General features: G+C 50.3%; 1 protein-coding gene and 1 pseudogene across 2 annotated transcripts in view; both read left to right on the top strand.

Annotated features, from left to right (window-relative positions):
• ST3GAL3 (ST3 beta-galactoside alpha-2,3-sialyltransferase 3) overlaps positions 1 to 23,651 on the top strand; it is a 182,188-nt gene that overhangs the window by 142,649 nt on the left and 15,888 nt on the right. For both annotated transcript variants that reach the window (XM_032430828.1, XM_032430819.1), the window contains 4 exons: positions 13,073 to 13,167; positions 16,257 to 16,320; positions 17,120 to 17,215; positions 17,509 to 17,695. In XM_032430828.1, the coding sequence (XP_032286719.1) occupies positions 13,073 to 13,167; positions 16,257 to 16,320; positions 17,120 to 17,215; positions 17,509 to 17,695 (442 nt within the window). The remainder of the gene's footprint in view (positions 1 to 13,072; positions 13,168 to 16,256; positions 16,321 to 17,119; positions 17,216 to 17,508; positions 17,696 to 23,651) is intronic.
• On the top strand, positions 4,031 to 5,535 carry LOC116648693 (annotated as a pseudogene).

Raw genomic sequence — 23,651 nt, 5'->3', positions numbered from 1 at the left:
GCTCGGCGGGAAGCCTGCTTCTCCCTCTCCCACTCCCCCTGCTTGTGTTCCCTCTCTTGCTGTGTCTCTCTCTGTCAAATAAATAAATAAAAATCTCAAAAAAAAAAAAAAAAAAAAAAAGAATGACTCCAAGGGATACCGTCCAGTTGGCAAGATAGAAGTTTGTAAAATCGGTGATCCCCTTTGTACAATGTGCTGATCCTAGGTCAGTGGCACTAGAACGGAAAACAGGGGGACTCTTGGGTTTTTCTTGGTCAGCTACATTGGCCTGGCCTGGCCTTCCTTCACCATCAAAGCCAAAACCACCCCCAGCTCCATGGTCCTAGGCATCATTGGTGCTCTCATCATTTCTCTGAGTTCCATTACTTTCCTATTCTGCCAACGAACCTGATACAGCAATGCCCATGATTGAGTTCATGCAGCCACTTCTCTGCCCTCTGCCTCTGGGCCGCTGAGCTGCTAATGGAGAACACAACACAACACACGCATTGGCCCCACTGGTCTCCCATGGTCTCCCACCTCTGCTGAGTGCTCAGCACTGCTCAGCACTCCTTGTCCCTCTTTGGCCTATGCAGGTTTCCTTTGGACCTATCACGGTGACTATTCCAGACCATTCATAAGTTACTGAAGTCTCCACCTTCACACCCACAGTCCCCCAGATCCCCAGGCCCAGGTATTTCCCAGAGAAGAGATTCTGTCTGCTGAGCATTTGCTCAGGTTCCCCTCCCACCAGCCACACCTGTCAAAGTAGCCATCTTCACATCCCACCCCTGTTCCCTGGGAGAAGGTATCCTGCCTCTGTGTCCCTCCCCTCCTACTCTGGATCCTGTCCCGTTCCCTCCTTGGGCCTCGTTCCCCTGTCCCCCTGCCCCTCTCTTGCCCCCCTTTCTGCTTGTCTCCTTCCAGCCCAAATAGAAACACGCTCATTGCCTGCTCCCGGCTTTGAGCCTGCAGCCACCACTGGATTCCATCCTCTCCTTCGCCACCAAGTTTCTGTAGAAATTGTCTGAGCTCTCCTGAACACTTTCATACTTCTCTCCTTCCTCGACCCCCTGCAGTCCAGTTCTGTCCTCTCTCCATCCCCGACAATGTGCTACTCAAAGGGCAAGTGGCTTTCGTGTGTTCCCAAAGGCAGTGTGATCAGTGAAAATACGGGCTCGAGTAGTGCCAATCCATGAGGTTGTTGTGAGGATGAAATCAGGTCCTGTGCACAGAGCACTCAGAGCAGTGTCTAGAACATAATAAGGGCTCTAACTGTGAACTGCTGTCATTACTGTAGTGACTATGGTGGCCTTTATCAGATATTTCACGCTGCCTCTGTACTTGGCTGCTTTACCCATCATCTGCAAAGGTAGGGACTCTGAGCTGTGGATTGTCATGTTCCCAGTGACGAGTGCAGGGGCTGGGATCAGCTAGGGCTTAGCACATGTTGGCGAGATGGATGGTGGGCACCAAGGACACATGGGACTTGAACTCTGGGTTAGATGGCCCCTGCGGACAGTCTGGCCATCATCCATGCTCTCACAGGGGGAGGGGTGCTTGCCTCTCAGCAGCTTCTCAGCTCACAGTTCCCCCTGTCTGCCCGTGCCTCCTTCGTCCACACTAGGCCCAGGCTGTCAGCACAGTCAGTGGGAGCCCTGTCAGCAGGAGCCCGGGCACTGCCCCCTTGAGGGCCCCTGGCTCAGCCTTTCCTCTCCTCCTTCAGCGTAGGCCTCCCTGCCTGTCATACATGTCATGCATGTGGCTCCAGGCTGTCTGTGGCCGCGGTCCCTAGGCAGGCCGAGAGGCAGTAGCTGGTAGAATTTCAGACTCGGGAGGGGTTTGCTGTGAAACAACAGAGACCTCGCTGGAAGCAGGGAGATCCAAGTGTCCATGAGGAGCCCCAAGAAGGCAGCCCCCAGACCTCCACAGCAGAGCAGAAATTTGGCCTGGACTGGCCCAGCAGGATCTACACTGTGGAGTCTGCCACCTGAGCTGCTCCTCCCACTTCTAGCCAGCAGGCATTTGCTGAACACCTGCAGTGTGCTCGGCCGTGTGCTCAGGGTGCCCCACAGCCTGGTGGGGAACCAGGCGATGACGCTAGCGTGCAGTGAGTGCCATGAGGACAGAGTACACAGAGAACCGTAGAGACCAGAGGGGCCTCCATCAGCCCCGTGTGGCTCAGGGAGGACTCTCCCTTTTAGAAGGTAGAGATGCTGGAGTCCAGTTGAAGAATGAGCAGAAACTGAGCCTGTGAATGAGAAAGGGAAGAGAATTCCAGGCAAAGGGAATAGAGTATAAAATCATGGAGGCATTAAAGAGTCTGGCAGGTTGTAGAAACTCTAAATAGTTGGAAATGGCTAGCGCTTAGGGAAAGGGAGAAGAGAGGAGATGGTGTCTGAGGGAGCTGGACAGGAGTCAGATCACATGGCCTTCATAAACCAGACTAAACAGCTTAAAATGTATCCTCTAGTTAGCAGCTGCTATTGGTAGAAACCCGTATCAAACTAATTCAAACACAAAGAAAATGTATTGGTTTATGTAACTTAAGTTCAGGGGCTGAACTATCTTCAGGCCCACCTGATTATAGGACCCAAGCAGTCTCTCTTCCCCAGTGTTTTGGCTCTGTGTTCCTCTCGGTTTGCCTGTTCCGTAGACTGTTTTCTCTATGTAGCCATGAAGATGGCTCCAGCAGCTCGAGGCCTGGGGTCAGCCAATTTTTTCTTAAAGGTCCAGTTAGTAGATATTTTGATTTTGCGGGCCACAAACTATTGCTGCAACCGCTTGACTCTGCTGTCAAAGCATGAAAGCAGCCATAGACATTAGGTAAATGAATGAGCATGGCTGTGTTTTAATAAAACTTTATTTATAGAAATAGGCAGCTGGTCTATGGGCTGCAGTTTGTACAAGCCCTGTTCTTTTTTTTTAAAGCATTTTGAAGATTTATTTATTTGAGAGAGTGTGTGTGTGCGCATGCACCCGAAAGATAGAGAGAGAAAGAGAGAGAGTGGTCACATGAATAGGGGGAGGGGCAGAGGGAGAGGGAAAAGCAGGCTCCCCACTGAGCAAGGAGCCTGCCGCAGGACTCGATCCCAGGACCCCAGGATCATGACCTGAGCCGAAGGCAGACGCTTAACTGACTGAGCCACCCCTGCTCCCCTGTACAAGCCCTCTTCTTGGCTTACGTGGTCATAACAACTCACTATCTCAGAGAAAAAGAGAGACTCCCTTATCCCCCAGTGTCCACATATTAGACCTCAGAGAAGAATTTGATTCATCCCACTTGGATCAGGTGCCCATTGTTGAGCCAATTACTGTGGTTGAGGGGTGAAGTACCCTGATTGGCCAGCCTGGGACATGCGCAATTGCAGTGGTGGGGGTCAGCTCAGTAGGACCGCACGGAATGACAGGTAGGATGGGCTTACAGAAGAAGGTGGAAGGAATGCAGATACCCACTGCAGGGTTCCAACAGAAAAGAGCATGAACTGAGTGCCCGAAGTGACCAGTGATGATCCGGCTTGAAATCGGTCCTGACACAGCGTCAGGGCACCAGGCCAGCCCTGGTGTTGCTGATGCACACCCTGTCCTGGCCTCTTCCCTCCATGCAGAGTTTGCACCTCAACTGCTTTATTTACACCAGTTGGAATGCCCTTGCCCACTCCTTCCTTCCTCACACACGGCTCCATATCCTGGATGGGACGAGAGGGCAGATTCACTGGGAGGGGGGACCAGGCTGAGCTCGTCTGCCCCTGGTGGGCGCTGCTTCACTGTCTGGCCTCAGCAATACCTCACCTTGTCTTGAAGGGAATATATTCTCCTCTCTTTGCCTTTGCCTCCACTACCCTTCTCCCAGAACACCCTTCCCGACATTCTCCCCCAGGTCGTTTACTTGTCTTTCAAGGCTCAGCTCAGTTTTGTTGTCATCTCCTTCACGAAGATTCTCCTGGACCCCTAAATTGGTCTAAGACCTTTGTACCCCTACCTATTACAGAACGCACGATGGGCAGATGGATTTGATGATCAGTTATTTACCTGTGTCTGCTATTTCCTCCTGAAGGGAAGGACCGGGGTTAATTTTCCTTTAGGTTCCCCGCCAGCACTCAGCACAGGGGCTGGCACTGAGGAGGCAAGTAGCTGTTGGATGGGGCTGCTTTCTCCACTCTGTCTTGTCCCACGCAGGGTATGGAGGCCAGAGCTTCGTGCCGATGCTTGGAAAAGGACTTGCTGGTTGCTACCCGCTGTTTGTCTTCTCTACCTCTGTGCCGCTTTTCCCTGGGCAAATGTCCACCTGCCCTATAGATTTACCATCCTTTCTCCTCCTGCTCTGCTGCACTCTCGGGGGACCCATTCAGGTGGTCAGCAAGGGAAATACGCAAGCAGACGTCAGTTTGACAAGGCATTTGGGAAGTGCTCATCTTTCCTGCACGGATGTATACCATAAGCATGGATGTATACTATTTATGGTATACATCTAGCTGCAGCAAGATCCCCAGCAAAACCAGGTAAATTCTAGAAAGCCCATGTCCCTCTGCTTTGTCCAGCTCACCACTTCCCAGAACAGGTTCGAGGATGGTGGATCTGTGGGGTTTTGCTTTCACTCTGCTGGATGACAGTCTCGCTTTTGGGGGGGCCAAGGCCTATGGCTGAATCTAACAGACTGATGTGTTATGGCCCCTGGTCCTCAGGACGCATTCCTGGGCTCTGCCTTCCCTTTGTCCCCTGGGTGCTTGAGCTGCTCACACTTATTATTGGGGTGAGTAACTAGAAGGCTAAAGAGGCCCAGATGGACAGCTGAAGGTGTGTGTTACCCTACTCCAGCAAACCACCATCTGGAGGCACTTTTTCAGTTGGGTTGGTGGGAACTCGGAGGAAGACCCTACTCTGGGTCTGCTGGTGCTCACATATAAGAACTTCCCACACCCTAGCTGCCATCTTACGTCCCCGCATGTGTGCACCTAATCTCAGCTGGTCTGCCCGAGACCCCCTGAGGGCCAACCCTATTCCCCTGCGCGGTCCCATTTCCGCTCCAACAAGATGAAAGAAACTATCATGAACCAGGAGAAACTCGCCAAACTGCAAGCACAAGTGCGCATTGGTGGGAAAGGAACTGCTCGCCGAAAGAAGAAGGTGGTTCATAGAACGGCTACAGCAGATGATAAAAAACTTCAGTTCTCCTTAAAGAAGTTAGGGGTAAACAGTATCTCTGGTATTGAAGAAGTGAATATGTTCACAAATCAAGGAACAGTGATCCACTTTAACAACCCCAAAGTTCAGGCGTCGCTGGCAGCGAACTTTCACCATCACAGGCCAGGCTGAGACAAAGCAGCTGACAGAAATGCTACCCAGGATCTTAAACCAACTTGGTGCAGACAGTCTGACTAGTTGAAGAAGACTGGCTGAAGCTCTGCCCACACAATCTATGGATGGAAAAGCACCACTTGCTACCAGAGAGAATGATGATGAAGTTCCAGATCTTGTGGAGAATTTTGATGAAGCTTCCAAGAATGAAGCAAACTGAATTGAGTCAACTTCTGAAGAAGATAAAACTTGAAGAAGTTACTGGGAGCTGCTATTTTATATTATGACTGCTTTTTAAAATTTTGTTCATGGATCTGATAAAATCTAGATCTCTAATATTTTTAAGCCCAAGCCCCTTGGACACTGCAGCTCTTTTCAGGTTTTGCTTATACACAATTCATTCTTTGCAGCTAATTAAGCTGAAGAAGCCTGGGAATAAAGTTGGAAACAAGTTAATAAAGTTCTTTGCCTAGGAAAAAAAAAAAAAAAAAGAACTCCCCACACCCTGATAAGACCCAGTCACCTCTCCTGCTGGTCCCTGGATACAGGCTAAAGTGCTGGGCCTTCGGTAGTGGTTGAGGTTGTTGGGGACATTCACCATCTATACTGCACCTCAGTCACACCACTGGGCATTAAATGAGCTGAAAGATACCTTCAGAGGGTCCTGGGTTGCCCTTCCTAGCTGGGCAGTCTGTGGACAGGGCAGCCTGTGGGCCTTGGGGTCAGAGCCTTGCTATGAGAGGCAGAGGGGTCAGACCCGCCCTCATCACGTGCCCTCCTAGAGTCACAAGTCTCCCCACTACTGAGCTCTAGGATCTCAGGAGAAAGGAGGGACAGGTTCCAGTGCGACTTCCCTCTCCTTCCCGGGTTCCTTCTCACGCACTCACACACCCTATTGCAACCTGATCCTAAAGCTGCCTCGCATGCTGGAGTCCTGGGCTGGCAGGCTGGGGCCCGTCCGCCTGAGCCTGCCCCACCCTCCCCTGCTACCCCCCAGGCCAGGGCAAGCAGGTCAGGCGTCCCACACCCCCGCCAGTCTGACCAGTCATTCCACACGTCGGAGGCCACCTCTGCCCTGGCCAGGCCCCCAAACTGGCACACTGGTCTCTGGACAGAAGTCCCTGGTTCTCTTCCAGGTGTACCAAGAGGCCCTGCCCAGGCCACCTGCAGAATTACCACCAACACACACACAGACATCACGGCTACCATCACCCCACCCCATTTCCTGTTGTTTATGGCCCCTGGCTCTGCTTCCAAGGCCTCTGCGGGCACTGAGCCACTTCGTGGGGGCTGAGCAAAGTACAGTGGAAACACTGCAGGAAGAGGACGAGCCCAGCTGGGGGCATTGGGGAAGGCTGTGCAGTGGAAACAGGGATTTTCCTGGCAGAGAGAGACAAGGGGATCGGGGAATGGAGTGTGCCTGTGGGGGGTACATTTCGGGCAGCGACACCGCCTGTGTAAGCGTGTGCAGCCCAGCATGTTCGGGGGGCTACAAATAGTGCACCGTTGGTGGGACGTAACAGTAGTCTCAGAAGAGTGAATCCCAATGACATTAGATTGAGGAGTGACTGGGAGGTGAGGGAGTTGAGACAGCATATCCGTTGCTGTTTCTAGACGTTTTGCCACAAAGGGATAGAGAGAGAGAGATGGGTAGCTAAAGGCGTACGTGATCAGGAAAGTTTGTTGGGTGGGTTTGTGTTTGTTTTCACATAAGAGAGACCTGAGCTTGATTTATGTTTGGGGGAACCAAACAGAAAAGGGAACCGTAGCGTGCTGGAGAGATCAGCTTGGGTGGGCCTGGGCGGGGGGTAAGGAAGCAAGGAGCTGAACGAGTTCCTATCTGAGTAGCATCCTGGTTAGGGCCATGAAGTGAGAGAAGAGGTAATTTGTTTAGAGAAAGTTGGAAAGGATAGAACGTTTGTGGAGCTTGGAGAAGGTTTGGAAGAGCTACTGAGCAAAGTAGAGGGTCCAACTAAGGTTCAAGCCCATGAATTTATAGTGGCATCAGTTCGTGTGAGTGTGGCGGCGGGGAGGGTATGTGTGTGTTCTAGCAGCACTTAAAGTATGAACTATACAAGTAGGATTAGATTAGTCTCTGAGTGAGTTTTGCCTAATGGGTGGGACAGAAAGACAGTGGAACTGGAGGTACGGGGTCTTGGCAAGAAAGAAGTAAGAAATGGATGGGATTCTAGCCCTGAAAGAGATGTAACTTGGGAATGAAGAGAACTTTTCTAACTAAGACTCAGAATCCAGAAACAATAAGGTTAAAAGGTTGATAAATTTGACTACGTTCTTAAAAAATCTATGGCAAAAAATGAGGGAGGAAAAAGAAAGAAAGAAAACACCATAAGCCAAGTAGATGTTAAATAAATAAACAAACTAGGAGAAATATTTGTAATTGCGTCTCGGAAGGTTTGTATATTTAATATATGCAGAGCTTCAAAAAAAAGAGAAGATTGTTAGCTAAGGTGTGATCATAATGCACTGTAGAAGTGTATCAAATCACCATGCTGTACATCTTCCACAGTGACACGACTTTGATGTCAACTATGTGTCAAAAAACGCTGGGAGAAAAGAAAGAAGAAAGAGACCGATAACCCTGTAGAAAAATGGGCAAAAGATAGGAACAAAGGTAATAGAAAAAGAAGTGCAAATGACCCTTTATATATATATAACAATGTGCAATTTCACTTATAATAAAACAACACAGATACTATCTCTCTCCTGTCAGACTGGCAGAACTGAAATGTTTGACAGCATGTTCTCAAACATCACTGGTGGGTACTATGATGGCACAATCCCCATGGAGGGTAATTTGGCAATTTGGAGCGAAATTACTTATATGCATTTTCCCTTTGACCCAACCAATCCACTTCAAGGAATCCATTTCAAAGATATACTGGCGAAGAGAAAAGACATACACATGAAGTTATTCATGGTAACTGCTGTTGGTAGGAGCTACTTTACAAAAGACTGCAACAGCCCAGGGGACTGACTGAATAATACTATCAAGTATATAATTCTATATACTACTGTGGAGTGATCACCACAATATATTGTAGGTGGAAAAAAAAAAACAAAAACAAAACTCAGTAGGCAAAACAGTGTGTTTAATATGCTATCTTTTTATTGAATAAAGAAATAAACACTGCACACACACGTATGTATTATGTATTTGCTCACATCAAAAATAACAAAAGAAGGATAGAATAAAAATGAATTCGTTATAGGAATAATACTAGTATGAATAAAATAAAATGAATTTAATAATGAAAATCCTATATGGGAATAGAAGCAACAGGGGTCAGACACAGAGATAAATGTTAGACTCCTCTGAATATATCTTGTTTTGTGAGTTTAGTTTTGGCATTGTGTAAAGTTTTATATCATCATAAAACAAAATTAAATTAAAATGAAGTATAAGCAACCCCTAAAAAGCAAAAGCAACATGAAACAAATGAACTTAACTAGGTATCATTGATGGATTCAACTCCGCAGAATTATTTCAAGTGGCAGAAGCAAAATCATTTGTCTGTACTTCTCTAGTATGGTATACCTGAAGGCAGAAAGAACTATAAAGAAATTTTAAATTGGTTTTAGTAATGATAGTGTTAGTAATGTTATTCTGAAACTATTATATTTTCTACATGTACCTGTATGTGTGTATGTATTAAGATAAAGCAAATAAGCTAATTGTGTTAATATCACTATAAACAAGAATGTCTACTTAATTGAAAAGAGATACAAATATAAAATGAAGGAAGCTTACATAGATGACTTTTATGGTATGTGAATTGTATCTTAGTGAAGCTATGAAACAAGAGAAAGTATAAATCTTGTCATCCTGAATTTGGATTGGGAATACTAGTATAAATGCATGATGTATTTTCTCTTTAAAAAAGTATTTCCTGCTTTGTCCCCCTGAAAAGACCTGGGGAAAATGACTAACCCTAGCAACATGAGCAACCTAGCCATCAAGATGGTGGTCTCTAAATACCATTTCTAATGAAAAGGAACCAGGGCTCCTTGGAAGATGACCGACTCCAGGTGGAGGCAAGAAATGTACAGGATGAACGTGGGACATCTTTAAATACTAGACAGCAAGGCTGTTTTCTAAGATTACTGGGGTATGTCAGAAGGATTCAGGAGCCAAAAGGAAAAGGCCAAAGGGAGAAGAAGAGAGAGGAAGAAACCTATGGATTTAGAAGAGACTAGAGACCAGCCCAATTCAATGTGTGGACCATGCTTACATTCTGATCTAAATAACCAACTATTAAAGTAAGCAACAACAGCAAACATTAATGAGATAATAGGAGAAATCTGAAATTGACTGTTGCTATTAAGAAATTATAGCTAGGGGCGCCTGGGTGGCTCAGTTGTTAAGTGTCTGCCTTCGGCTCAGGTCATGATCCCAGGGTCCTGGGATCGAGCCCCGCATTGGGCTCCCTGCTCTGCGGGAAGCCTGCTTCTCCCTCTCCCACTCCCCCTGCTTGTGTTCCCTCTCTCGCCGTGTCTCTTTCTGTCAAATAAATAAATAAAATCTTTTAAAAAAATAAAATAAAATAAAATAAAAAAAGAAATTATAGCTAGTGTTTTAGATATGATAATGGCTTTGAGAGGAGTTGTTTAGGTGTGGTTATGGTTTTTAAGGTGGCCTTACCTTATAGAAATTAATGCTAAAGTATTTTGTGGATAAAATGGCATGATTTCTGGGAGTTTCCAAAATAATATAGAGTGGGAGGGGCTAAGAGAAACAAAATTGACCATGGCTGAAATCACTGGATCTGGGTAATAAGTCCATGAAGTTTCACTGTTTTGTTTTTCAACTTTTGTGCATGTTTGAAATCTCCCATAATAAAAAGTTTTAAAAATATGTCCCCACCTGGCGGGAAAAAAGAGTACCCTTTGCACAAAGGTGCACCCAACTAGGAGAAAGAAATGTTTGAGGAGGCTGGCTCCATCTGTCAAGAAATAAAGAGGGGCTGCAAAATGAGCAGCTAAAACATGAAGACCCAATAAAAGAATGAGGAAAAACAGATAATAAAAATAAGAAATAAATAGGTTCTACACTAGCAGCAAAGAGTTTTAAGAAACGCTTATCAGACCCATGTCGTGCTTTTTGCCAGGATCTCTCCCATGAATTATTTTTGTTCATTACTTATGGTCTTCATCAGCTCTAGCTTCTTTAACAGACTACCATAAGCTGGGTGGCTTCTCAACAACAGAAATGTGTTTCTTATAGTTCTGGAGGCTGAAGTCTGAGATCACAACACCATCATGGTCAGGTTCTGGTGAGAGCCATCTTCAGGTTCAGATGGCCGGCTTCTCCTTGTATCCGTATATGGTGGAAAGAGAGCTAGTTAGCTCTCTGGCCTCTTTTTATTTTTTATTTTTATTTATTTTTAAAGATTTTATTTATTTATTTGGCAGAGAGAGACAGTGAGAGAGGGAACACAAGCAGGGAGAGTATGAGAGGGAGAAGCAGGATTCCTGCTGAGCAAGGAGCCTGATGTGGGGCTCGATTCCAGGACCCTGGGATCATGACCTGAGCCGAAGGCAGACGCTTAACTGACTGAGCCACCCAGGCGCCCCTCTGGCCTCTTTTTAGAAGGGCACCAGTCCCACTCATGAAGGCTCTACTCTCATGACCTGATTACCTCCCCAAAGACCCCTACCTCCGCACACCATCACAGTGGGGATGAAATCTCAACATACGAATTGGAGGGAACACAGACACTCAAGACTGTAACGGTAATATTGGAACTGATATTTTTTTGGGTCATATTTTCACTCGTGTATCCATGTACATTTGATTGTTGGAAGTCAACTTGGGTCACGTCACCAGCAGCTTACTGTTTTTGTTTGATCCTGTCTTTGTGTATTGAGAGAAAGTTGCATCCATTTGCATAGTGATGTTTTCATTATTATAAAGTGAAAAAAGAGTCTACAGAGCTCAGTACAGATATATACCAAAAGGTTAATTGCCTTTGTGTTTTAGGATTATGGGTATTTTTTATTTATTTGTGTTTGTGTGTCCATCCATCAGTATTTTTTCCCCAAAATTAACACTTACTACAAGCTACACCATAAATAAGGCTTTTTTTAAAAAGTAAAAATTAACATAATGAACTTTCTAATCAGCTGAATAACACAGGGAAAAGGAGAGGAAAAGGAAAAAAAATATGTTGAGAACGTTTGGCAAGATCTTAGGAGATTTTATTAGCATATGACAGCCAGTACCTATTGGGAAGCAGACAAAATCCTGTCCAAGCCTGATTGAGGAACTTTGCAAACATTTTATAAGCTCAGTCCCGACGCAGGAGGAGAGGTTCTTGGTGCGGGCTTATCCAGGGACCTTGTTTTCTTTGCTGTTACACATAGGCTGTGGCCAGGACCCTCAGTGCCTCTGGGAGAGCATCAGATATATTAATGTACTTCGATTTGATCTGCCAGGTATGAGAAACATGCATGCCCCCTGTGCACAGAAGGGAAGCGTGCTAACTCAGAAGTCCAAAGGAAAGCTGCTCTGCAGGGAATGGCCTTTCTGTGCTATCAAGTGTTGACAACTTCTTCCTAGCCATGAGTAATGGGGCTTGGGAGGGGGGTGGGCAGGATGGCAAGTTTTCTGCCTCTTTCAAGTTCACTTCAAAATCTCTAATAATATTAGGCCTCCAAGTGATTACTGGTAGTGTTCCTCCTGGGTAGGGTGATCATGATGGTTAGTGAGGATGGAAGTGAGAAAGGTTTGCTTGAGTTGGAGTATATTCAGAGGGCAAGTTCTAGCTCCTGGGCTTATAGGGCCTCTCCTCCAGTCTTCAGGTTTTCATGGGCTGATTCAGGTTGAGTTAGAAACACAGGGATGGAGCCAAGGCCTAGGCCTCCTCCACACCTTCATTCTTGGCCGGCAAGGCCCCAAGCAGGCCCCGCTTCAAGAATCAACACACAGTAGACGATCAGGTGCTGGCCGTGTTCTGGGCCACCAGGTGCCCCGAGAAAGGTCTCAAAATCCAGTGCTAGGTTCCATGCATCCCTGAAGAGCTTGGTTTCTCCCGTCGTTCTCCCCTCATTGCCATCTCAATCCCTACTGACTTTGTCCCCACCACCCACAGCCTGCGCCCTGGCAAGTAAAACTTTCTTTTCCCTTCTCAACTCAGCGTCATCCCGCCCTTCCTTTTCTCCCCCTTTCCCTCCCATCTTTCCTCCAGGCCAAAATTACCCCCTCCTCTTCTGCATGTGCCCCTCCCCCACCTCCTGAGGAGCTTGGGGTTCCCTCCATCCTTGTCTCTGCCAGGCTCCTACCTGTGGGAGGCCTCCCTTCAGCCCTGCCTCCTGTGGCTGTTCTCCCTCTCATCGAGAATTCTCCTTCCTCCTCACCCTGGGTGGTCCACCTCCCAGAATGCTCCGGGCACTAGCTGTCTTTGGGTCTCTTTCTGCTCACCTGGTCAGTATGTCACCTCCGTGTTCCCAGACTGCAGGGACAGTGTAGGCGCATGCCTGGGTCGCCTGCCAGAGAGCTTGCCGTGCTGCACCTCCATCCTGGCCGAGCGGTCTTGCCTCTCCACCCCTGTAGCCGGCCGTCTGGGGACTGGCCAGACCTGCCCCTTCAAACTCAGGCTCCAGTAGACAAGCTGTGTCAGATGCCGCACAGCAGCTCCCCCCTGACCAGGGGCGGGGAGGGTGCTGGAGCGGGAAGGTGCTTCTGGCAGATCCACTGCCCTGACAGATGTGCTGAAGAGCCAACCTGTACTCCTGCTTGTTGCCTTTGGGGATCCTCAACAGCCCTGTTGTATTCCAGGTTCTCCAAGCCAGCACCCATGTTCCTGGATGACTCTTTCCGCAAGTGGGCTAGGATTCGGGAATTTGTGCCGCCTTTTGGGATCAAAGGTCAAGGTAGGTTGGGAGCCCTGGCTCACTCTGTATTAACATGGGATCCCTCAGCCTGTCTCCCTGCACTCAGGACAGGGCTGTACACTCAGAAGTCCCCATGCTGGGGATCCACTCCTCTCCCTCCCTCTTCCCCTTCCTTTCTTTCCTCCGACTTCAATGGACTGTTTGTTTACTCAGAGCCCACCACGTGGCCAGGGTCAGGCATACAGCAGTGGAGTGGACAGTACAGTCCTGCTCCTTAAAAAAGCTCCAGTCTAGTGGAGACCCAGATACTTAGAGTGCAGGGCAGTAAGGGCTCTGACAAGGTAAGAGCACAGTGAGATCACAGGACAGGATACCAGGGACATCCGTGCCGGAGGACCAGATATGAGGGGGAAATCCCTGAGAAGACAGAGGCCATCCCCGACAAAGACCCCAGCCTCCTCCATCATCCCCTCCTTACTACCCTGGTCTCTCCAGTCCTTTCTTACCCTGTCCAAGGCTTACCTGTCCCCTGTGCCCTCAGAACTGTCCCCTTCCATTGCCTTAGGGACCTTGCTCATGCAGCTCCCTCCTGACTTAAGACTTTCCCGCCCCTGACAGTTTAACAGTTCTGTTGTCTTGTCAAGTGCCTGCACTGTTTCATGGCATTGTAGAGTTTGGGCTTTTAGGGTCAGACATTGAAGGATCAGATCAGTACTACTTCTTTACTAGCTGTGACCTTGGACAAGTTACTTAACCTATCTGTGCTTTAGTTTCTTCATCAGTTAGATGGAGAAAAATACTACCATTGTATTAGGTTGTGGTCAGAATTAAGTAAGATCACTGTTGAAGGCATGATATCATTTGGCCAGGGGACTAAAAAATACATGAATCCTCCACTCAGTCAGTCCATCCCTCCCTGAAAAGAAAACAGGGACTGGCAAAAGGACTCTTTGGAATGGGAGTTTTGACCTCAGATCCCCAAAGACAAATCCAGTGGGTAGGGCTGAACCATGTGAAGAACTCCTTTTTACTGGGTGCAGGTAGCTAAGCAGCCTACTCTTCTCCTAAATCCTTGCTCAAGACTCTGATTCTACTAAGCTACAAAGACCTGGAAAGGCTGGTACACAGCCCATTGGCTAGCAAGAAGAGAACACCTGCTAGTTTATACCCTTTCTCCTAACGTCCCCTCCTAGAAAACAAAAACCCAAGCCATAGCCTTGACTTTGGCCAATGAGTAGCAATATGCTTTTTCTTAGAGGTGAAATGGGAGGTGGGAAAAGGAGGAGGTCTGTGGCCTTCTCTGAAGCCCTGCAGAAGGGATGCCTGAAAGCACTGAGTATAGAACCCTCCTTAAAGATCTCTTCCTTACCCATTCTCCTTCATCTCCTGGGAAGATTCGCTGTGCCTGCTGCCTCCTCTTTCTCACCATTTAGTCCTGAGCACTCTCTTCCTTCCACCATCCCGAGTGACACTGCTCAGTGCCCCCGTGAAATCCAAAGGGTCTGTTTCAGTCCCCAACTTGACCTCTTGGCTGCATCTGACAGTGTTGACCACCCTGTCTTTTAAAAAAAATGATGGGGCTGTTATTTTTAAGTTGGGAGGCATTCTTTCTTTACATGGAATACTTCAGGCATATAAAAAAGAATGAAGGCTAGTACAGTGAGCACCGTGTACTGTGTACCCAGCTTAAGGAATAAAACATGAAATACAGTTAAAGCTATGTGTAGCCCTTCCCGTTCTATTCCCCTCCTTCTCCAGGAGACCGTTAGTCTGGTTTTAGGGTTATTGTTCCAATGCCTGTGTATCTATTTCTGTGACATATTTATATATCCATCTAAAATGTATTGTTTTTGCATGTTTTTACATTTTACAAATAATATTTTGTGTGTGTGTGTGTGTGTACTTTCCAGATTAATTTTTTTGCTTCTGCTTTCCAGGTTTATCTGTATCAGTACACATAGCCCAAGGTCGCTTCTTTATTTGTTTTTACTGCTGTGTAGTATTCCATGTACCACATTTAATCTGTTTTCCTTTGGCAAACATTTAGTTTGCCTCTAACGTTTACTATTACAGACAGGTCCACAGCAAAACTTCTTGTCTGCTTAAACAAATGTGTGAGCGTTCAGATGCTGTCTTCCTAGGAAGAGAGTTGAACGATCTTAGTGTACGCACATCTACATCTTTGCTTAATGTTATTAAGATGCTCTCCACTATGGCTGCACTGATCTACTTACTTTATCTCCAGATCTCTATGTACATTACCTTTTCATCTTCCTAACGACTCTGCAGCGTAGGAATTGCCATCTTCATTTGAAAGATGGGGAATTAAAGCGCGAAGAAAGTAAGTGATTAATTGGAGGTCCCAGAGCTCTGAAGTAGTGCAGCCAGGATTTGACTCCAAAGCCAATATCATTATACATTATATGATAATGTTCCCATTATGCCAGAGTTTGAAAAGAGAGCAGTTCCCATCGCCAAAGCCAGAGAGAGGCCAAGAAGAATGAGGTCTGAATCGTGGTCACAGGATCTGAGGACACAGAGGTCCTGGGCCCCTTGCTGAGGGCCTCCTGAGTGGAGTGCAGGTGGGCAGATGCCAGGCCTTAGGGCTTGGAGATGGAAGGCGGCAGAGACAGGCTGGCAGGACCAAGACTGGAGATTGGCAGTGTTGGAGGGGGAAGTGAGGGGAAGACAGTATCAGACTGAGGCAAAGGGGTCTGAGTTGGGAGCTGGCAGAGCCCACTCGAGCTCTTTAGTGTTAGTGGCCTCTGTCTCTGGGCAGATCCTGGGCCTGGGGATCCGTGTCCTGGAGCCTGAGTGCAGAGCCTCCGAAAGCCAGAGGAGACCTCCCAGGAAGGGCTGGAAGCCCTGGGAGAGAAACTGCATGTCGGTGCTGGGGACTGGCTCCGGGCAGAGCCGAGTGTGCCTGCCTGTTCCCCTGCCTCTGTCTCGTTCCTCGGGGCTAGAGCTAGGCCAGTGGCCCAGCCCAGCCTTGTGCCCAGAGCTCCCTCCCCACACCGTCACATCCACCTCCACCCTGCGCAAGGGCGTGTGCCTCCCCCCATCATCCGCAAACACTGCACGGGCATGCCAGTGACCCTCTAACGGTAACCTCCCTCCTCTGTCCACAGACAATCTGATCAAAGCCATCTTGTCAGTCACCAAAGAGTACCGCCTGACCCCTGCCTTGGACAGGTGAGCCACTTACTACCCAGCCCCCTGCCCCTCGGCTGCCTGGCATGTGCAGAGGCGTTGAGACCCCGCCAGCCCTGGCTGGACACGAGCAGATTCTCCAGCATGTCCACAGGCGCACACACAGCGCCCATGCTGGGGTGATAAGCAGATAAGATAAGGGGGGCCATCCAGCTGGCCTGCACCCCCTGGGCTGTAAGCACTTGGCAAGATTTTTCAGTCCTCAGCCGTCAGAGGTCTGAGGGTAAGGACAGAAGACACTGGGCTGAAATCAGCCCAGCACTGGGACTGAGAGCCTGGGTGGTCGAGGCAGGTGAGGGGGCCAGGGCTTAAATGCAGGAGGCAGTGACAGCTCTGAAGCCAATGGACCCTGGAGGGGGGACGCCCCAGGCGGGAGGAGCAAGATGAATAGGGCTTTCTGATGGCCAGTGGGAGCATGGGGGCTTCTGAGCTGAATATAAGCCCAGCCTTGGGTCCCAGAGCCTCCAGGCCTGTCCTCTCTCTTGAACTCCACTAACCCTTGGGGAACCTTTAGCCTAGAATGCCATCTTACCAGAGGCTCCTTCCTCACCACCCCAGAACTGGTGCCCTTGCCCCTTCCACAGCCACGCTGTCCTGGAGAGTATCTGGGACTAGGGATGTCAGAGAGTCCCAAGCGGCCCAGCTACCCACAGTATGGCTTTGGCCTCAGAATGCTGCCAGAAGCCCATTGGTCTTCCCCCATCCTGCACTTGGCCAGAGGGGTAGGGAGAAGGAGCCCTAGTGGACAGCTCTCTAGAGGTCTCTGCCTCTCTCCCCTCAGCCTCAGCTGCCGCCGCTGCATCATCGTGGGCAACGGAGGTGTCCTTGCCAACAAGTCTCTGGGGTCACGAATTGATGACTATGACATTGTGGTCAGGTGAGCTCCCCAAAGCAGGGCCTCAGGCACCTGAGTGTCCTGGCCCAAACCCTTGTCCCCGAGTCCATTGAGAACTGTCTGTCTATCTGGCCATTTGGGCTGGAGGTCAGCAGAAGCCTAGAGAAGAACCTCTAGGTTTGGAGGGCTCTGGAAAGCTAGGTGGCTCCAGGTGACCTGGCTCCCTGTTCTCTGCACCTGGGGAATTCTGGGGTCATAGTCCCTCCCCAAACACGAGCCCACAGGCTCCGTGCAGTGAGCCCAAGGCAGGCTCTGACTGGGCCTGCTCTCTGTAGACTGAACTCAGCACCAGTGAAAGGCTTTGAGAAGGACGTGGGCAGCAAAACTACACTGCGCATCACCTACCCTGAGGGCGCCATGCAGCGGCCCGAGCAATATGAACGCGATTCTCTATTTGTCCTCGCTGGCTTCAAGTGGCAGGACTTCAAGTGGTTGAAGTACATCGTCTACAAGGAGAGAGTGGTGAGCTCCCCATGCACCAGCTCCTTCCCCTCTTGCCCTGGCCTTGCCTGGCTTCCAGGTCAGCCCCTTTCCCTGAACCCAGCAAAGAACAAGTAGGAACCTTTCAAAAGAAGCGTCAATGACCTAAAGCTGAAAGACACACCCAAACTCAACCAAGGGACAGAGAGGCCAGGGGATCCAAGGGGCACTGGCGTGGGCTCCTGGAGCTGCTATGTCTGATATCTGCCACCCGCCCAGATGCCCAGACTGCGTATGCTTTTCCAGCCTTCTCTAGCCAGACCCTGAGTCCCTTCCCAGCAGGCCCTGCAGGCCCTTTCCTGGCCTTAGGTCCCCCTGGAAGGAAAGCTTTCATCTGGCTAGCCTCAGTGTCACTCCTAATCATCTCAGTCCCCTGCCCTGACCTTGTAGTGGCCTCCCCAAGCCCCTTACCCTCTGCGAGGCCTCTCTCATGTGGATCCACCCTCATTCCCAGCCCGGGGAGGAAAGCCTTATCTGGACTCTGGGGCTATTCTGCAGGGATAGCAGACCCCTCAGTGAGCTTGAGGGGGCCAGTTCCCAAGCCCATAAAGTCCTGGTCTCTCCCCACTTTGTACTTGTACTGCTGACCTGCAGCTGGATTCCCCAACTGCCATTGAGTCTGGTTGCACTTCGGGAATGATCAGACTCTGTCCTCATTGTAGGCAGGCAAGGGCCTGGGCTCATTTCTCTAGGGAGATTGTGTGGCCAAGTAGGGTGACTGCTTCTTGGTGGACCACCCACTGAGTCCCCTCCTGAGTTCTCTTTTTCTCAGCTCTGGGCCTGCAGGGATACCTGCCAACGTGTCCGGGCCCATTTCCCCTCAACCAGCTGTCACCAGCCACCCCAGGGGAGGGGTACTGCAGAGTTCAGGCCATTCGTCTTCCAATACCCGAGCCTCTTACCAGAGAATGATGACAGATGGCCTCCCCCTACAGTTAGAAGCTGGTTGTTCTTTCTGGAGGTTTAGAGGCGAGTTCGGGGGCGGGAACAGCTTAACCTGCCTAAGGAGGTCTCAGTGCAGTTTGGTTTAACCCCACAGCCCTTTCCCAAGCAATGCCAAGTGCAGTGTCAAGTAGGTAGCAAGCGAGAGAGAAGACAGAAGTCAGGTCCAGAAATTCAGGTAGGTGGGACAGTGGGGAAGGGGAACCCACCCAGGGCCAAGCTGAATGAGGCAGCCAGGCTCCGCTGAGTCTAACGTGGCTCCCCAAAGGGGAGCAAGGGGGTTGGCCTCAGCCCGCTCTAGCTGCAAGAAGGCCCATGCAAACCAGGGAGAGAATGGGGGCTGAGGGAGCACCCCTCTGTTTTTAGAACCATGGCCTGAGAACTAGTGTCCTCAGGGCCCGCCCTTCTCTCTGCCTTGAAGGCAACAGAAGTGGGATCACAGATAGGCATTTCTCAGGGGAAATGGGAGGGAATTGGGTCTGCCTTGGTGAACCTCCAGGGAGCCCGAGGGCTGCTTTCTCGCCCTGGCCTCTTTTTTTTTTTTTTTTTAATTTTATTTATTTATTTGACAGAGAGAGACACAGCGAGAGAGGGAACACAAGCAGGGGGAGTGGGAGAGGGAGAAGCAGGCCTTCCACGGAGCAGGGAGCCCGATGTGGGGCTCGATCCCAGGACCCTGGGATCATGACCTGAGCCGAAGGCAGACGCTTAACGACTGAGCCACCCAGGCGCCCCTCACCCTGGCCTCTTGCCCGCTGGCCCAGCCTCTCCTGGCACATCCTCTCCTCTGTGCACAGACACCTGTCAGAGGAGCTCCTGGACGGCAGGGGCCTCAACCCATTGGCTTTTTTTAAACCCCTCAATGCCCAGTCATCATAAATGCCCTGGTGTTGGCTCAAACACCAGATCCTGCTTCCTGCTGAGCAGACCGGGTTCGAACAGGCAGGCCAGGGAGGGTGATTCAGGGCAGCCAGGTGGATGTTATCACCTGTTCCTTCCAAGAACACCAAGGTCAGTTCATTCAAGGCTCTTATAGTTCATCCAAGGAAGAAAGGAAAGAAGGCAGAAAAGGAGGGCAGTCAGCTAGAGTCGGGAGACTCCCTGTGCTCCAGCCACTCAGGGAGCAGACAGCAGGGCCTCACTATTCCCAGGAAGACTCTGAGGAGCTCCCCCCTGGCCTGGCCTTGGCTGCAGGCCGACCGAAGGTACTGGAGCAGTTGGGATGAGGAATTAGGAGCTGTGCTCAGGCACGCACTCACCCATGTGGATGTGTGTCCTGGCCTGGCCGTGCCCAGGGATGTAGGACCAGTCTTGTTTTAGTGAGAGCTCATTCCCAGGGTTGGTAGGGGTGAGTGAGGAGAGAGGGGACCGGGAGGAGTCCTTTGAAATTCCATGAGCCTTCCCTGGCTCCCAAGTCAAAGATAACTTGGGCCTTTAGAGTGAGCTGCCAGAGGAGAGCCAGCGATGCCCATGGCCTCCCCAACCCTAGCCCTTCTTGGCGACACAGGAAGCCTCTCCTTTAGAATGTTCCCTACCCCAAGCCCAGGGCTGGTGCCTTCACAGGACCTCTCCCATGCTCTACTTCACTTCTCTGGCATCTGAGACCCAGGTAAATGTGGGGGAGGCTACTTCTCCAGGCCCTTCCTCTCTGGTGCCAGCCACCCGCTTGTCCTGCTCCTGCAGCGATGTTTCCAACCGTGCAGCCTCTGGGGAGCTCTCTGTACCTGCCTGGAGCCTCACCGGTAGAATTCTGGCAGGAAGGAGGCAGCTCTGTGTTTGGGAGCCAAGGCCTGGCTGGGCAGGGCTGGAATGGGTATCAGGCCTCGCTCACGGCGTCTGCCTGCCACTTGCTATGTGCACAGCTGCTCAGTGGGTGTGGCTTTCTGGTACCCAGGAGCCTTGATGGGATCTGGAAAGGGAAAGATGGGAAAGGAAGACTGAACAACCCAAAAAATAGCCTGTGCTAAGGCCGGCCGTACTTTCTTCATCCATCTGGGGGCTCTTCTTGTCACCATTTGTGGCCATTTGGTTCCCTGACTCACTGGACAGCTGCACAGATGACTCCAAACAAGTTACCTAAAGGCTTGTTGTCTCCCAGCCCCCAGGAGCCCTGAGCTAGGCGGCAAGCTTGGAGGAGTTCCTCCTGCCTCCGCCAGCCTCCCCTCCCCATGCCCCAGGATGCCTGGTAACCCAGAAAGGAGCTGCCCTTCTAGTCCCCCTCCCCTCTCATCTGCACTCCTGGGAGGCTGGCCTCGTTGCTGCCGGGCCTCTGATTGGGTGTTAGTTCAGTGAGGCCCCGAGAGCTGGCCTGGGCGGGTATGGGTGTGGTTCCAGCACGTCAGGGGGACGGGAGAGGACAGGGGCTGGAGTTGGCCCCTGGACAGCCTCGTCACAGGCCTGACCTCCCAGCGGTAGCTCAGGCCTTGGGGAAGGAGGGAGGGGCCTAATGCACCAGGCCCCAGAATTTGGAAAGGCAACATAGTTTAAGAGGGGAACACAGATCAGGCCTTAGAGTCAGATAGACTTGGGTTTAAATTTAGACTCTTGTCACTTGTTAGCTGGGTTACCTTAGGCAAGTTACCCAGGCCCCTTAGATTTAGTCTCATCCATTAAACAGGAGTAATACTACCCATCATTGGGGATTGTTTTAAAAATTAAACCAGGTGAAATATAGAAGCACCTGGCATGGTGCTTGACACTTAGTAAGTGCTGTCTGGCAATGATTAATGCTATTTATTATTTTATTATTATTATTATTACTTTTATTAGTGCTATTAGAACAGCCTGGTGGCACTAGGGAATAAAGATTGTCTGTCTAGGCTGTAGGGTCTGACCTAGGAGGTGACTTAAAGCAGGGGTCAGAGGCCAGGCCTAGAGGAAGGAGACTCGGGGCCTCCTGGGAGAGACAGCAGGGGTGGGCTAACGGTCCGGGAAATCCCCAGGGCAAACAGGGCCACCAGGTCCCTGTATATGAGGCCTTACTGGACCAGGCCCGAGATGGGGACAGATGTCCATCTGCACCTAAACCTATACTCTGTTCCAGGCCAGGAAGGGATGCAGAGCCTTAGGAGCTCAGGATGGTCATTGCCTCACCTTAGGGGAGACTCAGTGCAGGGTGCCTGGAAATGGTGCTGAGGCCGGCACACGCCGTGGCCTCTGCTGACGAAGCTTCTGCTGAGTCCACATCCGTGATCCCTCCACCACCCCACCACCTTCTCCCCTGTGAGGGCCAGGAGGCCTCTGTGCTCATCCCCTTGGCCGCATCCTAACTGCTGCCCCTCCACCCTCAGATAGAAAGTGCTCAGGGATTGGGGTTCGTGCCGCCCCCACCCCCTGCTCTTCTCATCACTGTCATTTGTGACCTCTTGGTTACTGTGCCTCGTAATCAGTATTATCACTGCTGCCTCCTCTCCCCACCCCCTTCCTGCCTCTCTCCCTCCTCCTCGTTCTCGTCCTCCTCGTCCTCGTCCTCCTCCTCCTGCTTCCAACGTCCTCATCATAGCCGTCGCGTGTTAAGCTCTTCAGTTTGCCAGCCTTCTTTAAATTCCTTCATTTGGTTCTCATAATGACCCTATTAGATCAGTTCTGTTATTATCCCCATTTGGGGGATTGGGAAACCGAGGCACAGGGAGAATGAGTTGCTTGCTCAAGCTCACACAACTGGCTAAGTGGTAGAGCTGAACTCACACCCGCTCTGACTGCTTCTGGGTCTTCCTAAGAAATAAGCCTGACCACATCCCCCTCCTGCTTGGAATCCTCCATCAGTCAGCTCCCCCCTCCTCCCCCACAACATGGCCCATGAGAATGGTAAGAACTGTGGTTTACTGAGCCCCTCCACATGCCAGGCCCTGGGCTGCGTGATTTCCATGCAGTGCCTCAGTCAACAGCCCTCCACGGCCAGACGATGAATAGAAGTAAGTGTAAGGGTAGCATCTGGAAACGTGTCAGAAATGCATTTGGGGCCCCACCTTCAGCCTTGAGAATGGGAAACTCTGGGGGCAGGCCCAGCAGTCTGTTGTAATGAGCCATCCAGGAGGTTTGAATACAGGCTCAGCTGTGATACAGCCAGACTCCACGGCACAGCGCCCGTGACCTGGCCGCTGCCAACCCCTCTTTCTTGCACCCAACATACAGCCTCCACTCTGGCTGTGTCAGCATGGATATCCTGTTTCCAGCCTCCATGCCTCAGCTGCTCCCCTTGGCCAGGCCGTCGTAGATGCTCCTCTTCAGAGTCCGGTGAAACACTCCTCGCTCTGTTTTACTTGAGGGTTTGCTTCTCTGTCAGCTCTTACAAGCCCCCAGAGGACAGGAACGGTCGTGTTTGTCTCTGCAAGTCCATCACCTCCAGCAGTGTCTTAAACATTGTTGGCCATGGGGCGCCTGGGTGGCTCAGTCGTTAAGCGTCTGCCTTCGGCTCAGGTCATGATCCTGGGGTCCCGGGATCGAGCCCCACATCGGGCTCCCTACTCAGCGGGAAGCCTGCTTCTCCCTCTCCCACTCCCCCTGCTTGTGTTCCCTCTCTTGCTATGTCTCTGTCAAATAAATAAAATCTTAAAAAAAAACCAAGAACATACTTGGCCACACATAAATGAATCAATAGGTGTGGAAACTGAGGCCCAGAGTAAGGCAGGAACTTCTGGCAGAGTAGGATTCCAACCCAAGTCTTCCGGCCCTCAGTCAGGGCTCCTTCCTCTCAGCCAGGCTGTCTCCCTCTTTCATGGCCCTGGGAGGTCGTTCTTTTAGATCCAGACCCTTGCTCTCCTTTTGCCTCTCCTGAGCATCTCTTTCCCTTAGCCATGTTTGATCTTCCTTTTGCCGGTCAAGATCACTCTCCTTGATGAGGAAATGACAACTGCCCTGTCCCTGGCGCTCTGCGTCTTTCACTTGTCTGTCAGCCTCACGGAGCCGGCCCCACGCCGACTCCTATTTCTGTTCATCACTTTTTCCAAATATAGCTTTCAAAAAGTTTTCTGACCCTCTCCTTATAGTGCACATC

Source organism: Phoca vitulina, unplaced genomic scaffold (genome assembly GCF_004348235.1).
Source record: "Phoca vitulina isolate PV1807 unplaced genomic scaffold, GSC_HSeal_1.0 scaffold2, whole genome shotgun sequence".
Classification (NCBI taxonomy): domain Eukaryota; kingdom Metazoa; phylum Chordata; class Mammalia; order Carnivora; family Phocidae; genus Phoca; species Phoca vitulina.
The sequence above is the reverse complement of the archived record's forward strand: the minus strand, read 5'-3'. Positions and strand labels throughout refer to the sequence as shown.